General features: G+C 44.8%; 2 protein-coding genes across 7 annotated transcripts; one reads left to right on the top strand and one right to left on the bottom strand.

Moving 5' to 3' along the window:
* Positions 1 to 6,223: 6,223 nt before the first annotated feature.
* LOC136461363 (uncharacterized) lies at positions 6,224 to 7,206 on the bottom strand. The gene is made up of 2 exons (XM_066460688.1): positions 7,099 to 7,206; positions 6,224 to 6,529 (listed from the first exon to the last, which is right to left on the bottom strand). Exons 1-2 carry the CDS (start codon positions 7,204 to 7,206, stop codon positions 6,224 to 6,226), a joined length of 414 nt encoding a protein of 137 aa, XP_066316785.1.
* Positions 7,207 to 9,023: 1,817 nt separating this feature from the next.
* LOC136457135 (probable glutathione S-transferase) lies at positions 9,024 to 15,795 on the top strand. Of its 6 annotated transcripts, none has more exons than XR_010759681.1 (4): positions 9,025 to 9,861; positions 10,197 to 10,264; positions 10,887 to 11,612; positions 15,502 to 15,795. XR_010759681.1 is itself a non-coding variant. In XM_066457179.1 (2 exons), the coding sequence occupies exons 1-2, from the start codon at positions 9,177 to 9,179 to the stop codon at positions 15,552 to 15,554; spliced, it is 738 nt and encodes a 245-aa protein (XP_066313276.1). In that variant the 5' UTR covers positions 9,024 to 9,176; the 3' UTR covers positions 15,555 to 15,795. The 6 variants fall into 6 exon arrangements, 2 of the variants coding, with proteins under 2 accessions (XP_066313276.1, XP_066313277.1); XR_010759679.1 differs by having other exon boundaries at positions 10,890 to 11,612; XR_010759680.1 differs by lacking the exon at positions 10,887 to 11,612.
* The last annotated feature ends 8 nt before the right edge of the window (positions 15,796 to 15,803 follow it).

The following is a 15,803-nucleotide window of genomic DNA, read 5'->3' on the forward strand; positions in this document are numbered from 1 at the left end:
CTTGATTGTGCGCTGTAATTTTAGTGGTTATGTAATAAGGTCTAAATTTAACGGAAGAGTCGATGCCACGATTTACATATAACAGAATTTGGAAAATGAGAAAAATAGTAATTTGATTTACATTCTAATTCAAAAGCAAAAATATGTAAATAAGTAAAGAGTTCATATCAAGTGCAATAGATAAATAACTGACTTTCTATTAATAATAACAACAATAATAATAATGAAAATAATATGTGGGTTTTTATTTGGATGATTGATAAGCAAAATATAAAAAATCAAGAATCCGTGCAACTAATATAATTAATAATAGCTAGAATTGGGACACTATTAAGCAACAAAAAGTATTTTCTCTGGGAAGGCAAGAAATTTACTTCTAATGAAAAACTTATTACCTTCACTAAGAGCATCCCCGAGAGTCTTTCTAAAACCCACTCTCTTATATGATCATTTGGAGATCCATTTGCATCAAAATCACTTTCTATATGTTTTCACCCTCCAACAACTTTTCTATATCTTGTGGGGCCTGTAGGGGACCGTGACGTCTAAGAGGGGGTGAATTATGCAACTTAAAAATCTACTTCTTAACTATGGTCTCTTTTTCTAACCTTAGCAAAACCTATGCAAAAGATAAACTATCTAAATGTGCAACTACGGGTTTGCTAGTGTGTTGCTATCTATACCGCAAAAGGAGTAATATAATCAATATAAATACAGAAGCTAAAGAGTAAGGTACAGATATGCAAACTCCCGTTGACGACTCCGGTATTTTTACCAGGGTATCGAGAAGCGCGCAAGCTTCCCCCTAGTCCTCGTTGGAGCCCCTCGCAAGGAATCCCTCGCAAGGGCCAAGCTCCCGGTCGGGTAACTCCGTGGATAGCCTCGGGCCTTCCCCACGCTCAAGTGGGTCTCCGACGTGCCTTCCAGCAAGCCTCTCCCGGATGCTCCCCGCCGTCTTCACTATCAAGCTTCCGGCCGAAACGCCACGGGCCTTGTTCCCTCCGGTACACGGTGGCGGACACACCACAACCGCAGTTGGTGTGATCTCGCAAGACTAGAAACCCCTTCGATGTACAACAATGGTGCGCGCAAGCATCGAGTGGTAAGAGGTATGCAAACCTCACTAAACACTAGGCCTAAACCTAGAGCAAGCACATAAGCGGTGGTCTAATCAATCTAAGCACTTCGCAAAGCACCTACGCTAATCACCTAATGAATCACTAAGCACTATGCAAGTGGAGATCACTAAAATGGTGTATCAACACCCTTGATATGTTTTCTCAGCTCCACACACTTCATTTATAAGCCCCACTGAGAAAGTAGCTGTTGGGGACGAAATCCCGCTTTTCTGCTACTGACCGGACGCGTCCAGTCGTCCCGACCGTTAGAGCCGAGATCAACTGATCGGACGCTGCAAGCGTCCGGTCACATGCCACCGGACGCGTCCGGTCGCAATTTTGCCACCCTGAAACCTTTTTGTACTCGATCGGACGCTTCTGTTCTGCGTCCGGTCGATTTGCCGCCAGCGTCCGGTCGCTGCTAACGCCTGTTGTTGCCGAGCCTCTTGATCGGAGCGTCCGGTCACTTTTCGCCAGCGTCCGGTCACCTCTGTGAGCTCGTTTCTTCGCGATCTTGCGTGCGGCTTAGTTCTATCTTCGTGCTTGGACTTTGCTTGATATCTTAGGTCTTCTCTTGTGCTTCTAAGGTCTTGCTTATGGTTTTGATCATCGGATCATCACGTCACCTTCATCCAAGTCACGTCTTGCACCCTATTGAACTACAAAACAATCACTTACAAATTCATTAGTCCAATTTAGTTGTGTTAGTCATCAAACACCAAAATCCAAAGTAAATGGACCTAGAGTCCATTTTCCTTATAGGGTCGTGCGCACTCTAAAGAGTCATTCTCGTTTTCTATCTTTGGCTAGCGAGAAATCCAAAATAAATAATGACTATATTTGGATAACCAATTAAAAAAATTATTAGAGGATTTTTCACCAAAATCTCTATTCCTAATGATCAGAAAGGATATAGAGAGTTTTTGGGAGTTGCTAGTAACTCATGTCTGTCCCAGTCCGCTTGCCTACGCAATGCGGTTCTACCTACTGCCTACTGGGGTGCAAGCTAAAATGGACTCCTTGAAGAGTTAAGGATGCAAATGCGGCGGCGGTGGACAGCCCGCCCCCGCGTCCGCTACAACTGCACGCATTATCAGAGCTGTTGCGGCAGCCCACATGTCGCCGCAAACTTTTTGTGGGTTACAGCGGCAGCCCACATAATGCTGCAGTCTGAATCTGATGCATGCAGGTGTTCGCTCGTGTGCGCTGGCAACCAAAAAGAGACGCTAGCAAAGTCACTGACGTGATCCAGTAGGGGCGCGAACATCGCGTTCGCCTGCGTGGTGGCGTAGTTCAAATGGTCCAGCCAGAACAAGGCCCCTGGCCTGAGCACCCTGTACACCTTGGGCCATCCACCCGCCGCCGCCGAGCTCGTGCCCCACGTGCACAATGTCCATGTCGAACAAGGGCAGCCGGTGCGCGGCGGTGACATGCAGCGCCACCAGGCCGCGCGACACGACAAAGCTGCCGAACGGCGCACCGGAGTTGACGGTCGCGGTGAGCACGGTGGCCCCCGCGCCGCGAACGTGCCGGAGGGGAGCCGCTGCCGAGGTCCAGGCCAATGCGCACTGTGTCGTTGGGCTGCGCCCGGAGCACGGCGTCGTTGGAGTAGGACAAAGCACCGTCGTCGGGCGCCCACCGGGCCTGCTGCTGCTTCCCCCTCTCGTGCCGCAGGTCGAAGCATCCATCACAGCCGCTGATGGCGCCGTCGTGGGGGGCCGCGAGGCACAAGTAGTTCTTGCACGCGTACGCGTCCCAAACGACGGTGGTGTCTGGCGGCGTGGTCACGAGGCTCCTGGGCAGCGGCGCCGGCTGCGTGTACCCTTGGGCGACTACGGGCGGCACCGGCGGTGTGGCAGGACGAGGAGATGCATGTGGGCGTCGGGGTCTTTGGATCGATCGGCCGAGAGGAAGGCAACATGATGGGGATCAGCGGCGAGGAGCAGGAGGACGACGGCGGTGGGGAGCCGGACGCGTAGCTCGTGTCGTCGGGCACCACGACGCCGCGATGCCCACCCGATGCGGGACGTGGGTTGCCAATGGGATTATGTGGGCCGAACGCTTCAGCCCACTCTGTCTAAGTGGGTTAGGTTTCAGTCTCATGTGGGTTGGTGGCGCAGGCAGCCCAGCGGGTTGGCGTGGCAGCCCGTCCCACCTTGCATCCTTAGTTGAGAATCATCTGGGCAAGTCCACAAGTGGAGCTTGATTCTTCACAAAATCCGAGGCGATTTAAGAGCAAATTGGTTTCTTGGCCCTAAAAAAAAGTTGAGCTTAGTTTCGTTTCTTGGCCCTATTTCAGTTGAACTTTGTTATTTGGCCCTGAACCGAATTTCGTTTGGGAATTTGGCCATTCCGTTAGTTTCACTGGTTGACGGTGTTAAAAGCAAGGTGACATGACCTTTTTACCACTAGAGCGAAATAAAACACTTGTGCAATGTAGAGTACACTCGTACATGCATCTCAGGCTGTATATTATCATTAATCTTCCAAAACAAGTAAAATACTTTTTGAAGCATGAAATTATTATTTTGCATTTATATTTGCCCATGACATCACACTGACCATTTGAAATGCATATAAATCCACACTCCAAGTGCACACGTACACAACGATTTCAAACCAATGGATGAAAACATTAAGGCGATAGGTTCAAGTCATACTTGAACAAAGTCACATATACAAGAGATGTCTAAGTTCATAAATAAGTTCACATTAACCAAGTCAAACAAACATACATTACATGGCATCAAACATGAGAACATGAATATCAAAGGCTAAGTCTTCTCTTGCTTCGTGTACTCATTGCAGGGCTAGGTGGTTGTGTTTTTTTGCTTTATATTAGTACCCTTGGATGGGCTGTCAAGTGGCACTTATGAAGTGTTAACATCCTTAGTACTTGGCACTTTCTTCTTCTTTATGGGTTTCACCTTCTTTGTAACCTTAGCCTTCACAGGTTGTTTCATATGTGAGGGATACTCGATGGAAAGTGCTTCTGGCTGATTTGAGCCACTTCTTAACCTTCAAGCGTTCATTTTCAGAAGCAAATATTGTTAGTTTAATATACAATAGTCGAATGGAAAAAATTCAGACTTAGGAAAAATACCTTTTTGATAGCCCAGAGCTAGATTTATTAGTTTTTCCCTTAGTCTTACTTGAAATCTCTAAGCTTTGGCTATGACGATAGAGAGCATATATTTAGTTTCCTAACCAAGTGGCCATTAACGATAACACAAATTTCAGCACTAGTGTCAATTACCTTCTAGATGCTTAGGGAGTACAATCATCACTATTTCTCTTTTTGCTAGTTGTTGTTTCCAAGTTTTGACTAGAGGGGGCAAAGTCATTATTTAGAATTTATGACAAGTTTCAAACAGCAATTAGAGGAAGTAATAAATTGCAAACCTTGGTGGAAAAGTCATGGATGCAGCCGGTGCATTGTCCTCCAAAGGAACAATAGAACTGTGGGCAGATTTAGCCCTCTTCTTTGGTGGACCCCTTCAAGAACAAACCATCAAATCACTAGTTTTGTGGAAAGAAAAAACATAAATGATAGTAAGAGTAGACACATTATCACCTGATTGCTTTCATAGCTTCAATGTCTTCTGGTCTGCCCCTCTTGCAGTTATGCTAATGATGTCCATAGTCCCCACAAATAGGGCACTTGTGTTGCCCTTTCTTTTTTTCTTGTCACCATTGCCTTTATGCCTTTCAGTTTTAGGCCTACCCGCTACTGGTTTCAATAAAGGTGGATACATGAAAAATCCATGGGTGGATTTAGGCTATTGTGATTTGTCAGGCATAGTAGGAATAAGCTGACTGTATGCAACTCTAAATTTATCAACTGAGTAATACAAGTCAACATATTGCTCAATTAGTGCAACTCTAAGTTATGAGGAAGTCCTTCACCTTTTCACAAATCCAATGCTTGGTTGCATTCTTCACCTTCTTTTTTCTTCTTGAACTAGAACAATTGTGAGCAAAAGGGTTTTTTACCTACAAAACATAATTAGTAACACAAAAAATAATTAGTAACCAAAAACATAATTAGTAGTAACAGCTCAAGGGATCAAAATAATAATTACTAAGGTTCAATAATTACCGTCACAGTGGTACTACCTTACTGGTAGATGCGTACAGCCACCATGGACACTTGTCCAAGTCTCTCCTTGAACAATATGCCCTGAACCTTTGAGGTCTAGCAATATTGAACTCAAACTGATGTTTGATTACATGCTGAGACATAGCCAATCTAAAAGTAGGCATGCTAGAATAAGTGGAGCCTCCTACCATTAGAGGATCTTCTGTGTCACACTCTACATTTGGAGCGTTATTTCCATCATTACATGGCACCTCATCTTCCTCCTGTACCTCATCATCTTCCTCCGCTTCGTCATCCTCACTACCATCCTCGGATTCATCACCATCCTCACTAACATCAACATAATCTGGGTTCTTTTGGTTTTCAATTGGATAATTCACAACATGTAGTGCTTTTCTGTGCTTGAGTCTCTAAGTACATTGCCTCTTCATCTACACCTACAAGTTCATTTTGTGGAGTAGGGTTTCTAAGGTAATCATCCTTATGAAGCTCGATATTGTTTTTGGGTTGGCTATCAACATTAAAATCCCACTTTGTGACTGGCTCATATGGATCAAAAGGGCCTCGATATGCAATGAAGATGATGATAACCTTGCTCTTGCAGTGCTTACTAAACATAGACATCAACTCTTGGTCGGATTTTACTCCAGGGAAGGTTTTTAGAGCTTCATCGTAGTACTGAACATGAGCTACTTCCATATACCCTCGAGGATATTTCTCTACCACTGATTCTATCAAATCCTTGTAATTTGTTCTATCTGAATCCACAACCATCTCAAAGCTAAAACAATTAACATCCTTTCTACGAGTCCTACTGTTGCCCAACAATTTAATTTCCAACTTAAAACTAGAATCCAACCTGTTAATAGAAGGAATCCACCGTGTTCATAGCCATGCAAATTTGTAGGTGATGGAAATAAAAATGACAATGGTAGACTCACCCTCCGAGCAAGTCACTGTGGTCGTCGTCGGTGCCTTCCTCGTTGGCCTGGCTCACGGCGCTCTGCTAGGCCAGCCCTGCGGCGCCCTGCCTCGCACGGCCAGCAAATAGGTCCAAGCTGACGGCGGCCAGGCCCGCAGCGCCCTCCTCAGGCTGCCCAGCGGCGCCCTGCCTCGAGCAGCCGGCAACCATGCTCGAGCTGACGGTGGCCAGCCCCGCATACTCACCCTTCGCAGCCTGCCCCGCGGCATCCTCATTCGCGTGGCCAGCGGCCTCTCCCGCGATGCCCTGGGTCGCGCGGCCGCCGCCCAGACCCACGGCGCCCTGCCTCGTGCGGGGTCGAACATCCTCGACACCAGCTGAGACGCCCTGCTGTGTCACGAACGAGGTGGATCCAGCGCCAGCCCAGGTGGATCTGCTGGCGGAGCCTCGTCGGAGCCGTCCATCTCCAGTGCCGGTCTCTAGGGTTTGCAGGGAAGCCGCCCAAAATCTTGTCGCCTCCAATTGCGGGTCACGAACGGGTACGGGGAAGGAGAGGGGAAGACTCACACGCCTATGCAAAGGGGTACGGGGATATGTTCGTCTTTTTGCACATGACCCCTCACCTAGTTGACGGTAGACACGTACGGAATGGACGGGAGGGCAAAAAAAACTAAACAAAATTCGAATCAGGGCTAAATAACTAAGTTCAACATAATTAGGGCCAAGTAACTAAGCTGAACTTTTTTTAAGGCCAAGGAACCAATTTGCTCAATAGAGGGCATGGGCCGTGCAATTTTTAGTGGGGGAAAAAGAGTCTTGCAATTTAGGCCTAGCCTGCCTATTGGGATGGCCCAGAACATGTTGGGCCTGCTTGTTGGTAGTGTCTGTTTGCTTTTGGTTAGGCCATGTAATTTTCATTGGGACGGGGCGCCACCTCTTTCATCCATCTACACAGGAACCGGCAGCCCCGCACTCCCTAGCTTCCAATCAATAGTGGTGGTGAGTCTCCTAGAAAAATGATAATGATCTGGTGAGAACGTCTCCAAACGCAATTCAAAGCCTTCCATGTCGATTCTGATTTACTTCACATATATATAAAACATCCACACACAAGTTTTCCATTTCAGATTTTGAATGGCTTCATTCCAAAATTTCTCTGGTTTCAAATTGCTCGTCTCAATTTTGAATAATTGTTCTATCAATCAGCGCTCGAGCATGGGCTAAATTTGTGGCTTACGGCTCTGTTCGGCTGGTCTATAAGTCCCTTGTGCTGATTTGTGCGACTGATTTGTTGAGAGAGAAAAATACCGTACCATGACTGATAAGCCTAAACCGGCTTATAATGGCAGACGAACAGAGCCTACATCTAATCAAATTTGTTTATTACTCGCAAACTAATGGCGTGTTTGGTTAGCCAGTTTGGCTCATCCGGCGTGGGTCAATCCGGAATGAGGTGGTCCGCTACTTTTTGACTGGATGGACTCGTTCCTCAAATTGACATGTCACTGGTATGTTTATAAGAACCAACATCTCAAACCGAACAGGGACATAGCCTTGATGGTATTTTTATAAGAACTCCAAAAATACTTTGCATTCGAACCGAGTCTCAGCTCCTTAGGCCACCGTAGCAACAGAGAATCAGAGCTAAATGAACCATTCCAAACGGATCCACTTCATCCCTTGTAAAATAACTGCACATCTTATTTTCAATATTTATATAAAAATAGTATCAATATTTATTTCTTCTAATAAATTTATTATAACAAATATATTTTATTGTTAATCTAATGATACTTATCGTGTATCATAAATAATAACATTTTTATTTTTATATATTCGGTCATGCTTAAAAAGAATTTGACTGCTTAGAAATTAAGATGTGCGATTATTTTAGAATCAATACATCACATCACTGGTTCTCTGGTGACAGAGAGGAAGGTTGTACGGTTGGAGATGAGGAAGGCAAAGAGATGTGGACGGCCGTCCCGTCCTTGTCAAAGGAACGAACGTGGGTGACAATAAGGTTAGGCTACGTTTAGTTTGTGAAATAAAATTTTTGAATGTCACATCGGATGTTTTGAATGTTGGAAGAGGTTTTCGGATACTAATAAAAAAACTAATTACATAGCTCGCCTGGAAACTGCGAGACGAATTTATTAAACCTAATTAATCCATCATTAGCGCATGTTAGTTACTGTAGCACTTATGGCTAATCATGGACTAATTAGTCTTAAAACATTCGTCTCGCGATTTTCAACCAAAATGTGCAATTGGTTTTTTTCGTCTATATTTAATACTCTATGCATGCGCCGCAAGATTCGATGTGATAGTTTGGGGTGAAATTTTTTGGGAACTAAGGCCTTGTTTAGATTGCAAGTTTTTTCACTCTCTCTCCATCACATCAAATCTTTAGACACATGCATGGAGTATTAAATGTAGATAAAAAAAATAACTAATTACACAGTTTGATTGTAAATTACGAGACGAATCTTTTGAGCCTAGTTAGGCCATGATTGAACAATAATTGTCAAATACAAACGAAAGTGCTACAGTGTCAAATACTGATTCCTAACCCCAATCTAAACCAGGCCTAACAGCCTGTTCGTTTCGCTGTGGCTTGTCGTAAACGATCGTAAATTTCCAGCCGAAACAATATTTTTCTCTCACATAAACTAATCAATAATACTTTTTCACGAACCAGCAACGATACGAAGCAGCCAAGATGTCCCGGCCTTATAAAAAAAATGTCTGAAGCTGCCACCAGAGTCCACCAAAAGCGACCGGGTGGGTCAGCCGCTGAACTGGAACTTTTTTCTTTCAACTATGGAACCGCTGAAGCTTGCTTAACAAAATGGAAGGAATTAAAAAACCCCTCATATCGATGCTGAGGTCATTGCTTATGCCAGGCAATCAGTTATGGCACTCGATGGTTCCTGATCTGCTCATGTGGCCATAAATCTAGGATTGTTTGGCCAGGATAGCAGCAAGTGAGCAAGAATAGTAGCTAGTAGGAGAAGCAGCAACTAGCAAGGTGGACATGTCGTCTCCGCCGCCGCCGCCGGTGAAGCTGATCGGCTTCTTCGGCAGCCCGTACGCGTTCCGCGCGGAGGCGGCGCTGTGCCTCAAGGGCGTGGCCTACGAGCTCATCCTGGAGGACCTCTTCGGCACCAAGAGCGACCTGCTGCTCCACCACAACCCCGTCCACAAGAAGGTGCCCGTGTTCGTCCACGGCGACGACAGGGCCATCTCCGAATCCCTCGTCATCGCCGAGTACGTCGACGAGGCCTTCGACGGGCCGCCGCTCCTCCCCGCCGACCCCTACGACCGCGCCACCGCCCGCTTCTGGGCCGACTTCATCGAGAACAAGCTCACCAAGCCCTTCTTCATGGCGATCTGGGTGGAGGACGGCGAGGCGCGGCTGCGGTTCGAGAAGGAGGCCAAGGAGCTCGTGGCGCTGCTGGAGGCGCAGCTCGAGGGCAAGAAGTTCTTCGGCGGTGACAGACCGGGATACCTCGACGTCGCCGCCTCCGCGCTTGCGCTCTGGCGCAGCGTCATCGAGGAGCTCAACGGAGTGACCCTGCTGAGCGAGGACGAGCACCCCAACCTGTGCCGGTGGAGCAGGGACTACTGCGCCTGCGAGGCTCTCAAGCCGTGCATGCCGGATCGGAGAAGCTGCTCGCCCACTTCACCAAGAACTTCGACAGGTACAAGCCACGGCCCAGGTAAGAACTTCACTAAATTTTTCATATGGAAATCGGTAAAATCCAATGTATAAATTCAGTAAGCAATGGTAAAATTTGCTCTGCAATTTTGTATTTTTCAGTAAGTACAAACTAACACAAGTTTGTCCTCTATATATAGTGCAAACACAGCATTAATTTTGTTGAAACTAGTTCTATATTTCAAATTTTGTTAAAATTATAATAACATACTGCAATACTCTCTTTGAGCTCTGACCATTAAATTTGTCACCTGTTCTTTTTTTATGAATAAACACTACATCAAAAAATTATTGTTGATTAATTTTGGAACTGACAGTGATAATGTATCATTACAGGTTCATGCCATTAGTTAACCGGCAGTGACCATGGATAGTCTATCACTGCCGGTTCAAGCCACGGCCCGGTAAGTCGTTGCTTGAACTGTCCGTGATAGGCATGTCGTGTCAGAGAATTCTTTCCCCTGTTTTAAGTTGAAAGCTTAACCTTCAAAGTTAAAACGAATTCTTCATATTCCCTGTTGTCAGATATTAGATATCTTTACATTTTGGACCAAAAGTTCATAGGCCAAACGAGTAAAGTCTCAAAATATGAACTGAACGTTTCCCTAACCGAAATTGGATGTTCAGAACCTTAAATTTCTTAATGGAATGACGGTCGCCGTGACGACGCTACAAACTGAAACTGGAAGAAGTTTCCATGCCAAAACTGAAACTTGTTCAACTATGTTCGGAAGAAAAATGCCCACACATGGATATGCTGCTGTCACTGCTTATACCAGGCCTATGGTTCAGTATGGCTCCAGATCTTTGGTAAATAAAACCTCTCTGGCCTAAGCTGCGTTAATGCTAGTGATCATGGACTAACGGGTCCACTTCCACCTGAAGGCTTAATTGCATTCGACGATGTTTATTGGGCCAAGGGACAGTTCTTTTTAAGTTATTCTGTGGATTGAAGCAACCAAGCAACTACTTGTGGAATTTTTTAAGCATCAGATGGTTGTCTCAAAGTGCTCTTTCTTCTTGTAGCAGACTAGCAGCAGCATCCCCCCTGCCTTTGACCATATCTATATGAGCCGGAGGCGGCCCTCTCTTCTACTTCTACAGCGGTGGAGACCGGTATCATGACGTCGGTCCCTGCAGCGGTGGAGGAACCAGAGTACGCCCCCGCTGCACAGGGACGTGGCCCGGCACCCCCACCACTGGAGGTCACCGCCCTGATGGCTGCACAGGGAGGTGGCTCGGCCACATCGACGGAGGAGACGCTCCGGCTTGACTCGTCGTCACCCAATGTTGAGGTGGCTCAGGTGATGGAGTCCACCGCTGCGGAGGTTCAGGAGGGGGGCCCTACTTCGCCACTCGCCCCCCTGTCCACGCCGACCGGGGGAGAGACAGTGGTGGTGCCGGCCTCTGCTACCTGGGGAGAGGTAGCGGGGACTACCGCCACTGCTACTCTCTCCACCAAGCCTGGAGAGGCTGTGGAGACGCCACTGCCTGCTGCACCCTCTCCCCCTGCTACGACCTTGGGAGAGGCAGCGGTGGCACCAGCCGGTGCATCTCAGGCCGTCTTGGAGGCAGCATTGTTGGAAGGAGCGGGTGCTACCTCACCATCTCTTGAGGGAGCCTCCAATCCCACACCTGTGGTGGTTCCCATCAAAGAACTACGACGGAGCACCAGAAACGCAACTTTAGCGGATGTTCATACACTCCATAAGGCGGAACGTTTGACGGCGAAAAAGAACCTCGAATTCTCAGGTAACTCTTTTAATACCTTTCCAGATTCGAAAATTATTTCAAACCTTGGTAGGGTAGGCATCAACCTAGAATCCTCTACTGTTGCAGTTTTAAAAAATATTGAGGTAGCTAGGTCAGCCTTTTGTCAAAATACAAAAAAAGGTTGTTCTTCCTCTAGGTGCTCTGATATAGAGAGTGATGTTGAGAAAGAGGACCACCTTGAGGGTATTCTCAGCCACGCTTGTGGAGATCTAAATGAGAATATGCCGGTTGCTGAGTTGGATTCCATCATTGATGCACCACCTCTCAGTACAAAGAAGATTTATAACAATGCCAAAATTCGTGGCAAAGTCAAACTTCTTAAAAAGGCCAAAACCCCTTCTAAAATCATTATAAAATGAAGGGAGTTTTCTGGAATAGCAGAGGTCTTGCAGACTTGGCTAAACATAGGTACTTGAGGGAACTAGTTAAGGAAGAGCAAATCAATTTTATTGCAATTTCCGAGACTGGACGTGAATCCTTTCCAGATCATGTCCTCAAAGATCTTTGTGCGGGACATGAGTTTCTTTGGCACACCATGGCCCCCCATGGTAGATCAGGGGGCATTCTTTTAGGGGTTGATCTGAATTTTTTTGATATTGGAGCAATAGATGAGGGAGATTTTTATGTAAAATTCACCCTACGGTGCAAATCTAATGACTTCAAGTTCGTACTATATACAGTATATGGACCTGCCCAAATTCAAAACAAGAATGCTTTCCTGGTAGAACTAGCTAACACTTGCTCTAAAGAATCTCTTCCTTATATAATAGGAGGGGATTTTAATATAATGCGAGAGCGAGAAGATAAGAGCTCAGGGGATTTTGACTATAAGTGGCCTAATCTTTTCAATGCTGTCATTGATTCTCTGGATCTTAAAGAGATTGTCATGTCAGGCCGCCAATATACTTGGGCAGGACCTGGAGATGACCCGACTTTTGAAAAGTTAGACAGAGTCCTTGTGACCACTGAATGGGAGAATCAATTCCCACTCACTACAGTTGAGGCTAGAGATAGAAATATCTCTGACCATACCCCTCTCGTTCTTAGCACTGGCCACTCGACCCACCAGTTAAATAATCACCCTTTCAAATTTGAGAGAGGGTGGCTATTAAGGGAAGGGTTTTATGGTATGGTTGCAAATATCTGGCAATCTCCTTGTTCAGGATCAAATTCTCTGGAGCGGTGGCAATCCAAAATCCGCAGACTCAGACAGTATCTGAGGGGATGGGCTAAACATACTGCCGGGTCTTATAAAAAAGAGAAGAAGACTATACTAGGACGCTTAGAAATTCTTGACAAGAAAACTGAGACTTCTCAGTTATCTGATCAAGAAATTAATTTAAAACATTATTTAAAAGAACGTCTAGTTAATCTGCTGAGAGAGGAGGAACTCAAGTGGTATGAGCGTGCCAAGGTGAAAACACTATTGGAAGGTGATGCTAACACTCGTTTCTTCCATCTAGTGGCTAATGGGAAACACCGAAAGCAGCATATCTACAAACTTGAAAATGATCAAGGTGCTGTAATTGGTGATGATTGCCTCAAAAGCCATATTACAAACTATTATAAGAATCTCTTTGGGTCCCCCGAACAATCTGCTATCACTCTTGAGGAGGATCATATTGTAGATATTCCTCAAGTGCCCCCGGAAGAAAATGATATCTTAATTAGTCCATTCACCGAATCTGAGGTGAGGGATGCAATCTTCCAGATGGAACATAATAAAGCTCCAGGACCAGATGGTTTTCCTGCGGAATTCTATCAGGTTTTTTGGGAAATTATCAAGGAGGACCTTCTTTGTCTCTTTGCAGACCTACATTTGGAGACACTCGATCTCTACAGTTTGAATTTTGGAGTCATTACTCTAATTCCAAAGATTCAAAATGCCACAAAAATTCAGCAATATCGACCAATTTGCGTCCTCAATGTGAGTTTCAAGATATTCACAAAAGTGGGCACAAATAGACTGAATACGGTTGCCAAAACAGTGGTGAAACCAACACAGTCGGCCTTTATGCCAGGTAGGAATATTATGGAAGGTGTGGTAATTCTCCACGAAACCATCCATGAATTACACTCTAAGAAAAGAAACGGAGTCATTTTCAAAATTGACTTTGAAAAAGCATATGACAAGGTCAAGTGGTCGTTCTTACAACAGACTTTGCGTATGAAAGGTTTCTCACCTAAATGGTGTAGGTGGGTTCAGAATATGGTCTCTGGAGGAAGTGTGGGGATTAAAGTTAATGATGACATTGGCCCATACTTCCAAACCAGAAGGGGACTCCGGCAGGGTGATCCTATGTCACCTATCTTATTTAACATCGTCGCTGATATGCTAGCTATTCTTATTAATAGAGCAAAAGCGGATGGGCAGATAAGTGGAATTATCCCTCACCTGGTTGATGATGGTTTATCAATCCTACAATATGCAGATGACACCATCATGTTTCTAGACCACGATCAAGAACAAGCGAAAAATCTCAAACTTTTACTATGCGCCTTTGAACAATTATCTGGGCTCAAAATTAATTTCCACAAGAGTGAGATTTTTTGCTTTGGGGCAGCCAAAGAAATGGAATCCTTCTACACTGATCTCTTTGGCTGTAAAGCAGGGGAATACCCCTTCAGATATCTAGGCATCCCTATGCACCACCGGCAACTCCTTAATTCTGAATGGAGAAAAGTTGAAGAGCGATTCGAACAAAAGCTCTCATGCTGGAAAGCGAAATACTTATCCTATGGGGGACGTCTAGTACTGCTTAATTCTGTATTAAGCAGCCTACCCATGTTTATGATGTCTTTCTTTGAGATCCCAAAAGGAGTTATCAAAAAACTCAATCATTTTAGGTCGAGGTTCTTCTGGCAAGGATCCTCAGAGAAACATAAATACCGCCTTGCCAAATGGGATATCATTTGTCGTCCCAAGGATCAAGGTGGACTAGGTATTCTGAATTTACAACTGCAAAATAAATGCCTACTAGCAAAATGGCTAGTGAATCTCATGAACACAGAAGGCATATGGCAAACGCTATTACAGAATAAATACCTAAATTCAAAAAGTTTATCCCAGGTCACGGCAAAGCCAAATGATTCACATTTTTGGAGAGGCCTCATGCATATCAAGGATGAGGTGCTGGCAAAAGGTTCTTTCGATATTAAGGATGGAACCACGGCTAGATTTTGGGATGATGTATGGGTAGGTGCTAGGCCTCTGAAAGTTCGTTATCCATCTTTATATAATATTGTGAGAGATCCTCACGCTACAGTCTCAAAGATAATGAGCACTAGCCCTCTGAATATTTCTTTTAGGAGGGCTCTGGTGGGTAATAAACTTACAGAATGGCTTAGTCTAGTAGCAAGTATTTCTCATGTCGAACTAATAAATGGATCTGATCATTTTAGATGGAGTTTAACCAGCTCAGGTTCATTCTCAGTCAGATCCATGTATCTCAACCTTATAGATACAAATACATCTTTTCGGCATAGGAAGATTTGGAAGATAAAAGTTCCTCTAAAAATAAAAATTTTCCTCTGGTTCCTACAAAGAGGTGTCATTCTTACCAAAGATAACCTGTCTAGGAAAAATTGGAAAGGGAGTCAGAATTGCGTTTGTTGCAATGGGAATGAAACTATTCAACACTTATTCCTGGACTGCCCTATTGCCATAATGATTTGGAGGATTATCTTCTTTGCTACTAGTTTAACTCAACCTAGATCAATCAGCCACATGTTTGGTAACTGGCTGTCTAATCAAAATAAAAGGATTAGAAATTTGATTTGGGTGGGAGTGGCTGCTATGTGTTGGGCTATTTGGAGATGCCGTAATGATGTTGTTTTTAATAAAATAAAATCTAACTCTATTATGCAGGTCATTTTCAGGGGAGCGTACTGGTTACGCTTCTGGGCCCAGCTGCAGCGTGAAGAGCAAGCTAAGGACGCGCTCTCGACAATAAGCAAGAAATTAGAAGTTATTGCTCTAGAGATATCCAATAACGGATGGAAACAATTTTATTGTTTAAGTTAGCGTCTTGGTCATGTTATAAGACCTTGGCTTTCTTTTTGGTTTTATCATTTTCTGTAATTTTGGGCTGTGTACATCTACGGATGTAGAGGCCGGATGTTTATCCATTATCTAAAAAAAAATATCTATATGAGCCAAGCAGTCTTGAT

Source organism: Miscanthus floridulus, chromosome 6 (assembly GCF_019320115.1).
Source record: "Miscanthus floridulus cultivar M001 chromosome 6, ASM1932011v1, whole genome shotgun sequence".
NCBI lineage: Eukaryota > Viridiplantae > Streptophyta > Magnoliopsida > Poales > Poaceae > Miscanthus > Miscanthus floridulus.

Coding starts and splice junctions, on each gene's coding strand:
- LOC136457135 (XM_066457179.1), top strand. CDS start 9,177: ATGTCGTCTCCGCCGCCGCCGCCGGTGAAGCTGATCGGCTTCTTCGGC. Junction 9,862..15,501: donor AGGTACAAGCCACGGCCCAG/GTAAGAACTTCA, acceptor TCTATTATGCAG/GTCATTTTCAGGGGAGCGTA.
- LOC136461363 (XM_066460688.1), bottom strand. CDS start 7,206: ATGGAAGGCTTTGAATTGCGTTTGGAGACGTTCTCACCAGATCATTAT. Junction 6,530..7,098: donor TAGGGAGTGCGGGGCTGCCG/GTTCCTGTGTAG, acceptor TTCGTGACACAG/CAGGGCGTCTCAGCTGGTGT.